We start from the raw sequence: 18,128 nt of genomic DNA on the forward strand, positions 1-18,128 counted from the left end.
AAAATCATTTAAGGCTACTAAATGAAGTTCCTTGGCAAGAAAACAACATTTTCTTATACTCAGCATGAGCGCACAAACAGATTTTTTTCACTACCAGAAGGCAGTAAAAGTGTCAATCTAAATACTGAATAGAATAACAAGCTGAATCTAGACCTAGACTTTGAGTAATTTTTTTAAACCTCACAAAGCTTGGACATGTTTGGATAGAGTTCATTTAAATGCAAATGTTGACAAAACGTACTGCTTCTGTCAAAAGCAATTTCAAATTCAATCTATACAAACCATTCTGAATTAAAATATAGAACACCACTTTAACCCATTGAACCCCAGAACACTGTTTTCTTTCCAGAACACCCTCAGCTACCTGTAAAAAGTCTTATTTTCTGTTTAATAAACACTGCAATATCACAGTCGGTATGAATTACATTTGTGCCATGGTAAACTGATGAACCAAAACAATGCTGGCAAAACAGCTCTGACCAACCAAAACACGGCCTCCACAAGGACTCCTAGTTTATCTGGTTACCAGTGAGTCTTTCAATTTCTTCACATTATGTGGTGGATCGTCCTACAGTGCATCCTGGTACCATCTCTTCCACAAGTAAACAATGCACACGTCTGGCCATCCACATGACCTGTCAAAGCCGCTCAGATCGTTAAACTTTCCCATTTTTCCTGCTTCCAGCACATCAACTTCTAAAGCCGACTGTTCAATTGCTGGCTAATACACCTTAAAGATGCCATTGTAAAGAATTATTTAAGAAGTTATTCTCTTCACCTGTCAGTGGTTTGTGGCAGGTTGGTGTATATCACAATAAATGTTAATATTAATTTTATAGATTCGACAACTGTAGGGAAGCACAACTGTTCAATTCCAAAAATATTCACATTTATTACAGTAAATTCAGCAAACTGGAAAAGGTTTTACCCCCTGAGGAAGTTAGTGCTAAAATATGTTCTCCTTGATATGAGTTCATATTGTCAACCTTTTAATCTCTGTACACAATAAGTTCTCTTTTTGAGTTTATGTAAAATCACCTCAGGGTCGGCCAGTCTCTGAGATAATCCAACCACAAACACCAGGTTCCTCTGGACAACACGAACGCTGGCCAGGTGCTTGCGGTTCTCTGTGATCTTCTGCTTGCGTTCATTCTGCTTCTGCTTCTTCTCATTCTTTATCTTCTGGAGCTCCTCTTGAGACAGGGGCTTATACACTGCTGGGTCCTCCGGGTAGGGCTGCAGCAAAGGAATCACAGTGTTATACCCAGTACACGGAGAGCCAGCAAACGGAGAACTCCAGGAGGAATTGACACTAACATTGACTACGGCTGTCTGTAGGGACCTTATATGCTACACTGGTTTCAGCTAAAGCAATGTCTCATATTGATCAGAGAGAAATGAGGCAAAGTGCTGATAAAAAGAAAAGTAAGATTGTTGACACTAGCTTATTCTGGAAATCTGCAAAGAACTGCAATAATGAAATCACTGCAATTCTAGGTCAATGGAGTGAAAAAGATCTCATCAAATCTTGCTGGGGTGCTGAACACCACAGCCCCTGTGGGGCTTTTCCTGAATATAAAATGCTTAACTATAAATATCTACGTAGAGGTCCCTGAGCGAAAAAGACATTAGAACTTAAATACGGCTCCAGAAAAATCTGTGCTTTGTAGTGTAGCAGTGACAAGCTTTCCCACAGGTATCCCCCATCTCAGTAAATCAACCATTTGAATGCCAGAAGCTCCCACACAAATGACACACGGCTATAATCACACATTTATACACACATCAGCTTAGTCAATTTTCTGTCTGTGCTTACAAAGTGAATGGCATAACAGCTGGTACGTCCCAAATCAAATTTAATCATAGTAAAGAGCATGTCAAAATAATAAGTATGCCACTGGAAGGAAACTACAATATACAAGTTTAGTGCAGCTGGCTGATAAAGATGCACCAACAAGAGTCATTTGTTAGCTTATGGCTCATCACCGGGAGTGGGCAGTAACGTCAAAAAGTTAACAATATAACAACAGCCGCTCAGGTGGCGCAGCTGTAAAAACACATGCTGCAACCAGGCTGGGATCTCGAATACATCGTATCGAATCTCGGCTCTGCCTTGCCGGCTGAAGGCTGAGTGGCCACATGAACAACGATTGGCCGGTTGTTCAGGTGGGCGGGACTAAGCCAGATATGGGTCTCTCTGTCAGACTGGCTGATTAGAGGCACCTGCGCAGAGATGAGGAAGGAGTGCTCATAGGGTGTGTCTCTCCGTACACAACGCTAGGTGGCACAACACTCGTCAATGTGTGGGTGATGAGATGCATGCGGCTTGCTGCCCACGTGTCAGAGGGGGAGTGGGTTAGCTTCGATCTCCTCGGTCAGAGCAGGGATCGGCATAAAAGGGGGAGAAGAATAAATATATAAATAAATAAACAATATAACAAGACAATCTGAATAATACATTTTGAGATTGCAGAAGAATTTTAATTTGTTTAGGTAAATAATCCTTAATGACAATTAATTGTAAGTGATAATCATTGGTGGATCACTAACAAAAAGTAATTGCATTTGTGTGCCAGGGTTTGACCATTGACATTCTCATGATCAAAATGCTGGGTGTGCTGCAGCTTTCTGAAAAACTCTGTAGTGTATGCGACTAACCTAAAACTCGAAGTGTATGCGACTGTTGCTTTGTTCGCATTGACACTGCGTTTTACTTCAAATAAATTAGCTTAAAAAAAATTCTGAAATAGTTCAATATTTGATAATGCTTTGCTATCATTGCAAACTGAAAGCGAACGATAAACAGCAGCACCGCGACCCAGATCAACCACACAGCAGCATAAAATCATAACTGCTGCTTACCTGAGCTTCTCTTCTTCAAATTAAAACCAAATCTATAACTGTGTTTTGTTCCATTAGTGATATAATTCACTTGATATTGGCCATCTTGTATGTTTACAAAACATTTCCAGAATGTGTAAATCCATATCCAACTGTGTTTGGAAACTGTTGGTGATGAAATATAATATTATAATTAATATATATAATATTCATGTAATATATGCAGTTCCACGGGACCATGGAACACATTGACAGGTTTCCCATACATCCTTATGGGAAAAATAACTTGAAACTCGACGCACTTTAAACACACCACTGCCAGAATCAATTGATGTTGAGTTTTAAGGTACCACTGTATATAAAAACTGCTCCTATAATGAAAGTCTCTGAACCAGCTCAGCTTTTAATTGCTGCCAGTTTGCATTTATTAAAACACCTCGTTTAAAAAGTGGTTTGGGCTTCAAACCTGGACAACGAGTGCAGATAGAGCTCTACCTTTCTGCAAGCGGGACAGAGGCCGTTCTCATCAGTGCGGATGCGGTGCCAGCAGAAGCGACAGATCTGGTAGCCACAGGTGCAGGGAAAGAAGTTGACGTCATCAATCTCCAAGGGCTCCATGCAGAGAGGGCACTCCATGGGGTCCTCCTTCACCTCAGGGCTACGAGACATCCTATGACACAATATGGCAAGAGGTGGCGTCTTTACACTGCACCGGACGAACTGGGTTCAAGACTGGAGAGGGACAGACAGAGGAAGAATTTAAAGATTATGCATTCTTAGGGTGTCTATAGGTATTCGCTTTAAAGGAATTATCGGAATACTGTTTATAACAAAATTAAACAAAATTGAATTTGTGAAAACGAATATTTAGAAGTACATGTACATCTTTGTGCCATACCCAGTGATAACAGGTGTATAAAATCTTTATGCTTCCAAATTTGTGGCATCAGAGGAAACAAGGCCCTTGTCTGATCCAGAATAAAAGAACCGATGTTTACTCAGTAAGATTCACTGGAAATACTGCACTGAAGTCTGATCTCAACCCCACTAAACTCCTTAGGGATAAATTGGACACTATCTTACAAAATAGAGATGGGACGATCGATCGGCTATGAATCGGTATCGGCCGATTTTTAATCAAAATATGCTATCGGCGATATTTCCTAAAAGTAGCCGATCCGATCGTGTGATATATAAAGATCACGTTAAGTTAACAGCTCAGTGGATTGATCCAGACTTTGAGCTACGAAGCACCAACCATCACATCACCATTCATCAACAATCGTACAGAAACCATCGTGAAAGCTCTTACGATGTAATTTTGCTGATTGTAATATTTACTTTAAAAAGATAATTCAACCCGGTCACATCTGAGTCGATTCTATCAGCACGTTATATAAACTCCTGGTTCACTTTGGTAAATCGTAAGCGGTTCTTACTTGTGATGTAGATGAGAACAGAAGACGTTACAGAGCCAATCCGAGGCAAAAGTTTATTCATTACCAAATTCGTTAGTTCAGGATCATCTGCTAAACTTTAGGAAAACTTTTAGCTCCTTAGACGGAACGAGTCTGACTCGGTTACAGATCTGTGGTAATAGCAGTTTAATTCAGCTTTTTAATGTAAGAGAGTCACACAAAATGTTCTGTAGTAGCTGGTGTTTATTTAAAACCACGACATTTAATTAATAACAGTAAACACAAAGAGATAACCGAGAAGAGAAACTTACGCTTCACATAAAAACGAATCAACTCATGAATCAATGAATCACTTATAGCGATACTGTGAACAAAGCGTATCTTCTGAGGCTCTTTTTAAGTTTATTTACTGCTAATCCCCCCCCCCCCCGAGCGGAATCGGCTATCGGCCGATGTCCCTGAAAGGAGATCGGAGATCGGAATCAGTGCCAAAAACCCCGATCGGTCCATCTCTATTACAAAACATTTATATTTCTATTTTTCGTACATTATTCACACATTAATTATTAATTCATTATTAAATATTTACAATCATGCATTTTCAAATACAGCTGAGTCACGTTCACAACAACCCACACAAACGTGTACATATATATTCTATTTCCTAAGTAAAGTACACTGTATTTCCTTGTACAATGATAATAAAGGTAAATCCATAAAGTCTAGTTAAGCTAAGACTGCAAAAAAAAAAAAAGAACATTTGAAACGCTTTCACATCTGTTGCAACTTTTTCATGTTCTAAATGAGGTCTACGAGACACTTTAACACACTCACACCTAACATGTCATGGTCAAAGTTTGGCCACTTTATTTGGCTTTTACTTCCTGTAACGGGTGGTTAACAGTTTATTGGGTAGCTGCATAGCTTGCACACAGTAAAACTTCACCTTAAAGGGTAAGAGCAGAGAAATAAAGAAATAAAGAGCAGAGCGATATTGTAAGTTGTAGTAAAACAATACGAACACCATTATGTCAGTAAGCAATACAATAATACAAGTAATCCTTCGAAAATGATTGGAGAGAAAGAAATTGACAGCATGCTTTAATGCCAAACATAAGAATGTGATAAGCAAATTCAGTGATTACAGTGATTATGTGCCGTCAAGTCTGACTTCTGGTGACTCTATGGATTATTATGTTCCTCTCTAGTGTGGGTCTTCAGGTTTTTTCTTCTAACTCTATCAGTTCATCTTGTTGCTGGCCGTCCTCTTCCTCTTGTACCTCCAACTCTTCTAATCATAACTGTCTTTTTCAATGAACTGGTTCTTCTTATCAAGTGTCCAGTCTAAGAGAGCTACAGTTTGGTTCTCTGGGGTTTAACTAAGAGGTAAAGTTGGATTTGGACGAGAATCCATTCATTGGTCATCTTTGCTGTTCAATGCACTCTTAGAAGACAAGAGTCAAGAGCATTACATTTAATGATTTTTCCAATTCCTTTATTCTTGTTCTGCATAATGCAAGTCTGTGTTTTATTTCCTGACCACTGGATCCTTTACGAATTGATCCAAGTAAGCAAAAGCAGTCCACCACTTTAAGACCTTCTCTATCAGTGGTAGGAAAAGCACACTCAGGCTGCGTTCACATGATACACGGCAAAACTGTGGTAACATGGGAAAACTTTCCTGTGGCTTGACACGCCACTTACCTTGCCCCTGCGCTACTCTGAGCATCTCGCATCGCACAGATTCACTGCTTTGATGCTCAGAGTTTAATCTTATTTTGACCCAGTTTTCCACTGACCTTTGTAAAATGTCATCAACAAGACAAATTGTTTATATGACAGACAGAAGCAATGCACACACTAGTGGGAATAAACTGATTCTGACTTTTACAAAACCCTGAAATGCTTAGTTTAAATTTAGAACAGAACAATGACATTGTGAGAAAGAATACGGCATGGCGAAAGTGGGCAACAGCGGCAAGGTTAGTCACCACCTCACTTCACAGTAAAAAGAGGTTTTGCTCTAATTATATGAAAATAGTCTTACAGCGAAAAGGCTTCCCCTCATTATTTTGATCAGAGAGCTCAAGAACCAACAAAGTTTTAGCAACCACTTTTACGTTACTCAGTAAAAAGTAAACCACCCAATTATTAAAGACCACAACAAGAACATACAGTCAACACAGGGCTTTTCTCTCAGATTCTATTGGGATTTAGAGGTGAGAACCATCTGACTCAGGCTTGCCAGACTGCTGATAAATGGGCAGCCTGACTGGTCACTAAATGTGCCACTAAGGGCAGAGGACTGCTGACTTTTTATATTGCCTCACCGTTGCCCTTTGTAAACTCTAAACAAAACAAGGTGCAGTAGTACAGTGTAAAGGAAACACCAAAAGGGTTTGGGAAGTTGGGACAGAAAAATGTCTGCTAAAAATACCCTGGTGACAGCACGCTGGCCTCTAAAGAAGATGCCAGCACCTCTGGTTTTCTTTAAAAGGGAAGCAGAGACAGGGAACTGGGCAGGACTCTAGCAGCTCCTCCCCTCACCCTGCTGCTCTACATGTAGGGTCATTAAAGCTTTTCCAGCCAACAAAGTTCAAAAGCTTTCAAGCAGTAATCGAGCAGGGCATGCCTGGATAGAATTAGAAACCGTGCTCAGGGTTAGGGGTTACCCTATTTAAATGCCCTAAGTACACACTGAGAATATCCATGTTGGAAAAAAGATGAATGAATAAATGTGTGCGCTAAAAAAAGATACACTATATGGTACACAACTGACCATGAGCTTGCTGGACAAACCTATTAACATAAATATGGACTTGAGCCACCCTTAGAAGCCATATCAGCCTTATGTTAAGGCTTATGTTTAGTGAAGATTAGCTTTTCCATGTGTCATGGTGTCATTAGTCAACAATGACTTTGCAGTCTGCATGTATTGGAAAATATATGTAAGTCTTACTCTATTTTTCCCTATATTTTTCGACTCGTGTTAAACCTAAAAGTGATGATTTCCTACGAAAATTGGTCTGCCTTGAGAGTCTGTCAATACTGAAATATAATAAAATATGAGCAGGCAGTTCAGAAACAAGACATTTTGTTTCTAGTATTTAAACACACATGTTTTATGATACAGTCAATGAAACATAAAACCAACACATCTGTATTAGTCCTGGAGTCAATTACACAGCCTTAAATTTAAATGAACATTTCAAATTAAATAAATGAGTGATCATTGTTTATTATTATTCAGGGTTTGGTGTAAAATGCCCTCCTGAGAAGGCTTAGTTTCAGGGAAAACACTTTCCCACAGATACAGTTCCTGAAGCTTGTGTTTTATGTAAAGAGGAAGCACATTTTCCTGTAATCTAAAATGCATGAATGAGGAAACGTTCCACTAGGGTGCTTATTTCTTCAGGAACTAAATACAGATTAAAAGTACGGACCGGCTTAATATAACCTTTAGTGCCTATTGATGACTACTGTCAGCTTAACCAATGTTTAGTGTGGTGGGTTTGGCATAACGGTAAGAGTCACAATGCTGGTAGCAGGACTGCCTACATTCCAGGAGTTCGACTACTAGACTGGCTCTTAGAAATACAGAAGGCCCATGCTGTTACGTAAAACCAGCCATTGTGGAGATACAATCTCCAAACTCTCTCTAACAAGCTAAATGTGCCACCAAGGGCAGAGGACTGCTGACTGTTGATATTACCTCATCGATGCACCGTTCTACACTCTAATCAAAACAAGGTCCAGTAGTACAGTGTAAAGGAAACATCATAAATACATTAAGCCGGTTTCAAGTTAAAGTATCGAACACACAATTGCACATCTTTTTTGCATTTCCTTGTATTTTGTATAATGTATACATGCACATTGTACATTTGTATTAGCTGTTCTTTTTTCTTTTGTTCTTGTTCAGCTACCGGAGACCAATAATTTCTTTCAGGACAAATAAAGTCTATCCATCCATCCATCCATCTATCTATCTAAATAGTAATGGTTGGGCCAGTTTTTACACCTGGTGTAAGGCATGAGGCATGGCGCACACAAACAAAATCTTCAGAAATTACAAAGAAAGCCCGCTCTCTGCTGTGGAATATTTAGATCGTTCCCATAGACCAGTGCTTTGCAAGCATTTTTATTACCTGGGCTAAAAAGCTGATCAAAAGCAAGTCTCATAAGCCACATACAGTGTATCACAAAAGTGAGTACACCCCTCACATTTCTGCAGATATTTAAGTATATCTTTTCATGGGACAACACTGACAAAATGACACTTTGACACAATGAAAAGTAGTCTGTGTGCAGCTTATATAACAGTGTAAATTTATTCTTCCCTCAAAATAACTCAATATACAGCCATTAATGTCTAAACCACCGGCAACAAAAGTGAGTACACCCCTTAGTGAAAGTTCCTGAAGTGTCAATATTTTGTGTGGCCACCATTATTTCCCAGAACTGCCTTAACTCTCCTGGGCATGGAGTTTACCAGAGCTTCACAGGTTGCCACTGGAATGCTTTTCCACTCCTCCTTGACGACATCACGGAGCTGGCGGATATTCGAGACTTTGCGCTCCTCCACCTTCCGCTTGAGGATGCCCCAAAGATGTTCTATTGGGTTTAGGTCTGGAGACATGCTTGGCCAGTCCATCACCTTTACCCTCAGCCTCTTCAATAAAGCAGTGGTCGTCTTAGAGGTGTGTTTGGGGTCATTATCATGCTGGAACACTGCCCTGCGACCCAGTTTCCGGAGGGAGGGGATCATGCTCTGCTCAGTATTTCACAGTACATATTGGAGTTCATGTGTCCCTCAATGAAATGTAACTCCCCAACACCTGCTGCACTCATGCAGCCCCAGACCATGGCATTCCCACCACCATGCTTGACTGTAAGCATGACACACTTATCTTTGTACTCCTCACCTGATTGCCGCCACACATGCTTGAGACCATCTGAACCAAACAAATTAATCTTGGTCTCATCAGACCATAGGACATGGTTCCAGTAATCCATGTCCTTTGTTGACATGTCTTCAGAAAACTGTTTGTGGGCTTTCTTGTGTAGAGACTTCAGAAGAGGCTTCCTTCTGGGGTGACAACCATGCAGACCAATTTGATGTAGTGTGCGGCGTATGGTCTGAGCACTGACAGGCTGACCCCCCACCTTTTCAATCTCTGCAGCAATGCTGACAGCACTCCTGCGCCTATCTTTCAAAGACAGCAGTTGGATGTGACGCTGAGCACGTGCACTCAGCTTCTTTGGACGACCAACGCGAGGTCTGTTCTGAGTGGACCCTGCTCTTTTAAAACGCTGGATGATCTTGGCCACTGTGCTGCAGCTCAGTTTCAGGGTGTTGGCAATCTTCTTGTAGCCTTGGCCATCTTCATGTAGCGCAACAATTCGTCTTTTAAGATCCTCAGAGAGTTCTTTGCCATGAGGTGCCATGTTGGAACTTTGAGTGACCAGTATGAGAGAGTGTGAGAGCTGTACTACTAAATTGAACACACCTGCTCCCTATGCACACCTGAGACCTAGTAACACTAACGAGTCACATGACATTTTAAAGGGAAAATGACAAGCAGTGCTCAATTTGGACATTTAGGGGTGTAGTCTCTTAGGGGTGTACTCACTTTTGTTGCCAGTGGTTTAGACATTAATGGCTGTATATTGAGTTATTTTGAGGGAAGAATAAATTTACACTGTTATATAAGCTGCACACAGACTACTTTTCATTGTGTCAGTGTCATTTTGTCAGTGTTGTCCCATGAAAAGATATACTTAAATATCTGCAGAAATGTGAGGGGTGTACTCACTTTTGTGATACACTGTATATACATCAGAATAGATTTATAACAGGCCTACAGTAAGAGACACAGGGCGAACTGTAATCTCCAGCCAGATCATGTTTCAGTAAGTCTTTACAAAAGTTAACTATGAAAAGCACTAAAAACTAGTGCAGTTATGCACACAGACTAAAACCTGCCGTGGTTTAACACCAAACAAGTTTAATCCTCAACCTGAGCAAAACAACTTTTTAAAAAACCTACATTTATAAATGAAAGGTTTTAAAAATTAGACTCCATTTTCCTCAGTGCTCTAAAAGCTGTTTTAATGGTTTAAAACTGGTTTATTTCTAATAATAAGCCTAGTGCTAAAAACCCTAAGCCCTCTAAATGCACAAGGTCTCAATTGTGAACAGCAGAGACAGAGCTCTGTTATTAACATTTACCCCCGCTACAGAGACTCCTTCCAAAGACTCAACTGAACACCTTAACACTTGAGAAAGATAATATCAATATAGATTTTCTCCACACTGCCAGCACCTTTTAATCACTAACAATACCCTGAGCTCTCTCAAAGACATGAATTTGGCTTCACACTAACAGATCAGATCAATCACACACTTAGGCCAAAATCTCACTTTCTCCAGACTTATCTTGTTGGACAGAAAGTATGGTCTAGTTCAGGAACACTGCCAAAGACCTAAATGTGAAGATGAACACAGGCTGACAGTTGGAAACTAGACTGTAGTTATAGAAATGCTAGAATTAATTGTTCAACACCTACTTCTGATGACCACATAAAGGAAAATAGATTACATTGCTGAAATAACAAGCTGTTCGACTGGTGTAAATGCAAATCTTTAATAACAATCCAACAGTTTGGACATCTAGATAGGTTAGTGTTTTTTGGCTGCTCCCATATTTAGTCACCACAGTGGATTTGGTCCATATACAAGACTTTTAAAGACGGGCGATAATAAAGTCTGAAAGAAACTTGGCATGCCACTTATAGCTCATTGTTTCAATGAAATACTAGGGTGTGTTTCTACTGCCCAAGTTGTAAAGCAGACCTGCCAGCATCACGAGTGGTCAAAAGTGCTTGATGCCATCAATTTTAATCTGAATTTAGTTTTGATGGATCACATGGATTGACGAATGGCAATGCATCAAAAATCACGCTGAATCGTCCATTAAAACAGTTTAGGAAGCTTGAACTTTTCACAGGCCACACCATGATGTAATGGTGTGTCAGCAGCTTAGACACTTAAATTTAGGAAAGGAAATGTAAGGGAAGCTAAAAACATCAATCAGTTTTCACTCAAAACTGCCAGACTCAGCTCTTAAAATCTATTTTCCCTCTACACAACATCTGAGACCAAAATAATATCAAGTTCAAGTATAAACCTCTATAGTTTATATTAGAGATGGGACGATCGATCGACTTTAAATCGATATCGGCCGATTTTCAATCAAAATATGCTATCGACGATCGGACGATATTTCCCAAATGTAGCCGATCCGATCACTTGATATATAAAGATCATGTTAAGTTAACAGCTCAGTGGATTGATCCAGATTTTGCGCTACAAAACACGAACCATCACATCACCATTCATCAACCATCATACAGAAACCATCATGAAAGCTCTTCACGACCTAAAATAACATCATTAACGTTGTGCATCATACATACGATGCAATTTTGCTGACTGAAATATTTACTTTAAAAAGATAATACAACCCGGTCACATCTGAGCCGATTCTATCAGCACGTTATATAAACTCCTGGTTCACTTTGGTAAATCGTAAGCGGTTCTTGCTTTTGATGTAAATGAGAACAGAAACGTTACAGAGCCAATCAGAGGCAAAAGTTTATTCATTACCAAATTCGTTAGTTCAGGATCATCTGCTAAACTTTTAGGGTAATCAGAACTTTTAGCTCAACAGACGGAACGAGTCTGACTCGGTGACCGCTCTGTGGTAATAGCGGTTTAATTAAGCTTTTTAATGAAGCTTTTTAAAGTAAGAAAGTCACACAAAATGTTCTGTAGTAGTTGGTGTTTATTTAAAACCACAGCATTTATTAATAACAGTAAAAACGGAGAGAGACACTTACGCGTCACATTCGACTCCTGAATCAGAATCATTTAAAGCGACACTGTGAACAAAGCGTTTTTTTAAAGAAACACACACACGCTGTTGCTTTCGGTTTATCTTCACTGTGAGGCTCTTTTTAAGGTTTTTTCAGACTAAACTGGATAACATTAAACCTGTGTGTGTGTGTGTGTGGTCAGTTAGACTCATAAGATATGTCTCCTGTGGGTGAAAAAAATAATTGTTTGGTTACTTTATTATTTACTGCTGATTTTGCGCTAAAAATTGCATGTCAACCCCCCCCCCCCCCCCCCCCCCCGATCGAAATCGACTATCGGCCGATTGCCCTGAAAGGAGATTGGAGATCGCAATCGATGCCAAAAAACCCGATCGGTCTATCTCTAGTTTATATAGTTTCCTCTATAGTTTGATAGTTATGCATTTATTCCACGTCATACTGTACTAAATACAAGAACAACAGCTACACAACCATTAGTGGTGCTGTTTATAAAAATATTTAGTATGCAGTTATCTGGTTTCTTGCAAGTGATGCGGGAAAAAAATAAACCTAGCCCCTTTGCATGCAAGGCCAGGTGTACTGATGAGACCTGAACATGACCAACACCTAAGCACCTATTCTCACCATAATGATACGATCTTTTAGTGATAATGCAAAAGCATAATGCAGTCTTTTACCAATAATACTGTGTAATAACAGCTCATCTCGGTTCTACGTTGAACAATTTTCAAAAAATGCAATCAGCGGATTCCTATAGCGAGTATACTAATGCAAAGCAGAATCTGTGATTGCAGAGGTAAGCTTAAAACATAAACATGCCGCTCCGGTGGCGCAGCGGTAAAGTACGCTAGCTCACCAGAGTTGGGGTTTCGAATACATTGTATCGAATCTCAGCTCTGCCTTTCCGACTGGGCTGGGTGGCAGTATGAACAACGATTGGCTGTTGTTCAGGGTTAGAGGGTAAGAAAGTCGGACCATAGGTCCTCACAACTGGTGCAACTGCGGCCCCTGCTGGCTGACTGATGGCGCCTGCACAGGGCTGAGGAATAATGCTGATGTACACAGTGCCCGTCAAGTGTATGAACTCGACTCTTGCAGTTGAAAAATGCACTATCTGTACTGACTGTGCGTACCAGAGGGGGTGCATGTCAGTTGAGAGGTGTCCTTAGTCAGCCGTGACGGGTCGAGGACGCATTCAGGGTAATTGGACACAACTAGACTGGGGGATAATATATATATATATATATATACACAATGAACAAGAAACCAAAGAATTAAGAAAGACTCAGGCAAAAAAGAAACTTGATGGTACTTAATAATCTTTGAATGTTTATATATATACAGGGGTTGGACAAAATAACTGAAACACCTGGTTTTAGACCACAATCATTTATTAGTATGGTGTAGGGCCTCCTTTTGCGGCCAATACAGCGTCAATTCGTCTTGGAAATGACATATACAAGTCCTGCACAGTGGTCAGAGGGATTTTAAGCCATTCTTCTTGCAGGATAGTGGCCAGGTCACTACATGATGCTGGTGGAGGAAAACGTTTCCTGACTCGCTTCTCCAAAACACCCCAAAGTGGCTCAATAATATTTAGATCTGGTGACTGTGCAGGCCATGGGAGATGTTCAACTTCACTTTCATGTTCATCAAACCAATCTTTCACCAGTCTTGCTGTGTGTATTGGTGCATTGTTATCCTGATACACGGCACCGCCATTGGATGCACATGGTCCTCCAGAATGGTTCGGTAGTCCTTGGCAGTGACGCGCCCATCTAGCACAAGTATTGGGCCAAGGGAATGCCATGATATGGCAGCCCAAACCATCACTGATCCACCCCCATGCTTCACTCTGGGCATGCAACAGTCTGGGTGGTACGCTTCTTTGGGGCTTCTCCACACCGTAACTCTCCCGGATGTGGGGAAAACAGTAAAGGTGGACTCATCAGAGAACAATACATGTTTCACATTGTCCACAGCCCAAGATTTGCGCTCCTTGCACCATTGAAACCGACGTTTGGCATTGGCACGAGTGACCAAAGGTTTGGCTATAGCAGCCCGGCCGTGTATATTGACCCTGTGGAGCTCCCGACGGACAGTTCTGGTGGAAACAGGAGAGTTGAGGTGCACATTTAATTCTGCCGTGATTTGGGCAGCCGTGGTTTTATGTTTTTTGGATACAATCCGGGTTAGCACCCGAACATCCCTTTCAGACAGCTTCCTCTTGCGTCCACAGTTAATCCTGTTGGATGTGGTTTGTCCTTCTTGGTGGTATGCTGACATTACCCTGGATACCGTGGCTCTTGATACATCACAAAGACTTGCTGTCTTGGTCACAGATGCACCAGCAAGACGTGCACCAACAATTTGTCCTCTTTTGAACTCTGGTATGTCACCCATAATGTTGTGTGCATTGCAATATTTTGAGCAAAACTGTGCTCTTACCTATGGAGGTAAATATGTAGCAAAAGTTTTGCACCTGTGAAAACGAAATCTGTAAAATTTGTACCTGTAAAAAAAAATCTGTAACTGTGAAAAAGATTTGTACCTGTAAAAAATAAATTTGTAACTGTAAAAAAAATCTGTAAAATTTTTCTCTGTAAAAATAAAATCTGTAACTGTGAAAAAGATTTGTACCTGTAAAAAATAAATCTGTAACTGTAAAAAAGATTTGTACCTGTAAAAAATAAATTTGTACTTTTATTTTCGATGTGAGAATAAAAACATTGCAGCACAGTTTCAAATCTGCCCGCCACGAGTTTTGCAACAAATATCTCAGTCAGCGTGTTGCAAAACTGATCTGTAACTACTACTGAGGAGATAGACGTAATTACCGACCAATCAAAAGAGCTGGTTTTTAGCGCAGCAGAAGCGTGTCAATCACAAAGTTTCAGTGTAGTTGGATCAGAACATCATAACTCACGTTATAACGTCCTTATTAGTGTTGCTGTGGGTATTATGGTGGATGTTTGCTGCGTGTTGTCTGCTAGTTAATGTGTTAATGCGTTTAACCCTGCTAGTTTTATACTGGACATATTGGACACTCGGCCTGACATTCGAGTTTCTTTCATCTCGTTCTCGGCTAATAAACATTCAAAAACGAATAAACCTGCACGAACTGACTCTGCAGTAAGCAAAGCACAAACTACAATCTAATATGTTTTTAAAAGTCTTTCTGTTTATTTTTATTTAACGCTATTTCGTGATTGTGAGCTTTATCTGCCTTGAAAAGCCAAGGGAGCCTCTCAAAAGTGCATAAAACCAGGTTATAGTTCTGTATTACCTAGTGACATGTACCATTCACCACAACTGTATTAAGTCCTACAGTACTGGTACAGTCAAATACATATCGTGTAAAAGAAATCTAAACGTACATTTTAATGTAATAAGCAATGTAGTGACATGCACCACCTACTACCCCTAAATTACAGAAAAAAAGCTCTACAGTGTGGGTATAGTAATGAAGAATAAAATATAAACGTAGAAATATAACATAGAAACGTAAATTTGTATACAAAAAAGGTTGTAGTAGTTACCATGTCACTTGCACTACTCACTATTTTACATAATAGTCTTACAGCAGTGATAAATCATACAAAGTCCTACAGCATGAGTATAATAATAAAGAATGAAATATAGAAAATTTTAATTGCAATTTACATTGCTTATTACATTAAAATGTACATTTAGATTTCTTTTACACGATATGTATTTGACTGTACCAGTACTGTAGGACTTAATACAGTTGTGGTGAATGGTACATGTCACTAGGTAATACAGAACTATAACCTGGTTTTACGCACTTTTGAGAGGCTCCCTTGGCTTTTCAAGGCAGATAAAGCTCACAATCACGAAATAGCGTTAAATAAAAATAAACAGAAAGACTTTTAAAAACATATTAGATTGTAGTTTGTGCTTTGTTTACTGCAGAGTCAGTTCGTGCAGGTTTATTCGTTTTTGAATGTTTATTAGCCGAGAACGAGATGAAAGAAACTCGAATGTCAGGCCGAGTGTCCAATATGTCCAGTATAAAACTAGCAGGGTTAAACGCATTAACACATTAACTAGCAGACAACACGCAGCAAACATCCACCATAATATCCACAGCAACACTAATAAGGACGTTATAACGTGAGTTATGATGTTCTGATCCAACTACACTGAAACTTTGTGATTGACACGCTTCTGCTGCGCTAAAAACCAGCTCTTTTGATTGGTCGGTAATTACGTCTATCTCCTCAGTAGTCCCGCCCCCTGCACCCCTAAGCCCCGCCCCTGCAGCTACAGGTACAGATCAGTTTTGCAACACGCTGACTGAGATATTTGTTGCAAAACTCGTGGCGGGCAGATTTGAAACTGTGCTGCAATGTTTTTATTCTCACATCGAAAATAAAAGTACAAATTTATTTTTTACAGGTACAAATCTTTTTCACAGTTACAGATTTTATTTTTACAGATAAAAAATTTTACAGATTTTTTTTACAGTTACAAATTTATTTTTTACAGGTACAAATCTTTTTCACAGTTACAGATTTTTTTTTACAGGTACACATTTTACAGATTTCGTTTTCACAGGTGCAAAACTTTTGCTACATATTTACCTCCATACTTACCCTGCTAATTGAACCTTCACACTCTGCTCTTACTGGTGCAATGTGCAATTAATGAAGATTGGCCACCAGACTGGTCCAATTTAGCCATGAAACCTCCCACACTAAAATGACAGGTGTTTCAGTTATTTTGTCCAACCCCTGTATGTATATATATATATATATATATATATATATGTATATATACATGTTCCTTGAGTTTGATTTCCATTGAACTTATTTTTAAATATAAACACACATAGACAGTGATACCCATTAGCCACTTTGACAGCTAGCTATACACAGCTAATCCAAAACACCTTCCTATTACCCCACCTAAATCACACAATCAACACAGGTAAACAACTTCTAATATACAGCGATGAAAAACACCTTCAATATCATGAGCGCAGTTTTAAGAACTTAATAACGTGTCTACAGTGATCGTAGAGCGATATCGAAGAGTGGTTAGCTGAACAGGCTATGGGTGGAGGTAGCTGCTAACCTAGCATGCTAGCTGTCTAGAGACTGGAAAAGTTGTGAACAACTGGCATATACAAGCAGTAAAAAGAACACACTTCATATTTAAATTGTAAACAGAACAAAACTGGTATTTTGTGTCTAAAAAGAATGCAATTACGAACGTATTAAACGGTCTGAAAAGTGTTGTAGAGTTAGCAAGGCTAGGTCCCAAACCGCATACTCATACACTAAATAGTATGTCAAATGATACAGCAAGTGCATCGTTACTATTCTAGCATACTATTTAGTAAAGTACTGTGCTGTTTGGGACACAGCCTTAGCGCGGTACATAGCTAACTAGTTTGTTGACGATAAATCGAATTGAATATTTAAAAGAATTAAAAACAGAACACGCACTTGTACTTACAGGTTGTATAAAAATGTCAGGTTATAAATATAAAGCAGAATTACATTAAACTGACAAGACAGCAGCGGAGGCGGCAAACAAGCTAACAAGTTTTGTTTACATGCTAGCTGATGTTAGCAGCGGCCTTTGATGTTCAGGATTTATACAAATCTCTATAAAACATTTGTTTACTAAACACACACAACTAAAGAATACGATAATTAATAAGGTGTGTGTTTAGTTTGCTTCTCGACACACTCACAGAGAAGTGCGGAGTAAAACGGGTGTGATTGTTCAGTAGTTAGTGCCGCTTTATGGCGAGTATAGAGTGTGCTAGCTTATACAGCTTCTGAAATACTCACCCTGTCTAAATCTGTTCTTCTCAAGATTTATTCACAGCAGCTAGCAACGTAAACTAAAATGAACTCCAGAGTTTTAGGAAACTGGGAGCTGGAATAGTTTAGGGGATTGCTTTAGCGCTCGGAGCTTAACAAAAACACTGAAAGCCTC

General features: G+C 39.6%; 1 protein-coding gene across 1 annotated transcript in view; it reads right to left on the minus strand.

Moving 5' to 3' along the window:
• cnot4b (CCR4-NOT transcription complex, subunit 4b) overlaps positions 1 to 18,128 on the minus strand; it is a 47,485-nt gene extending 29,357 nt beyond the window's left edge. Inside the window, exons 1-3 of the mRNA XM_062995861.1 lie at positions 17,981 to 18,128; positions 3,337 to 3,573; positions 1,039 to 1,236 (exon numbers count right to left, since the gene is read on the minus strand). Of these exons, the coding sequence (XP_062851931.1) occupies positions 1,039 to 1,236; positions 3,337 to 3,510 (372 nt within the window). The 5' untranslated portion in view covers positions 3,511 to 3,573; positions 17,981 to 18,128. The remainder of the gene's footprint in view (positions 1 to 1,038; positions 1,237 to 3,336; positions 3,574 to 17,980) is intronic.

This window comes from Trichomycterus rosablanca, chromosome 1 (genome assembly GCF_030014385.1).
Source record: "Trichomycterus rosablanca isolate fTriRos1 chromosome 1, fTriRos1.hap1, whole genome shotgun sequence".
Classification (NCBI taxonomy): domain Eukaryota; kingdom Metazoa; phylum Chordata; class Actinopteri; order Siluriformes; family Trichomycteridae; genus Trichomycterus; species Trichomycterus rosablanca.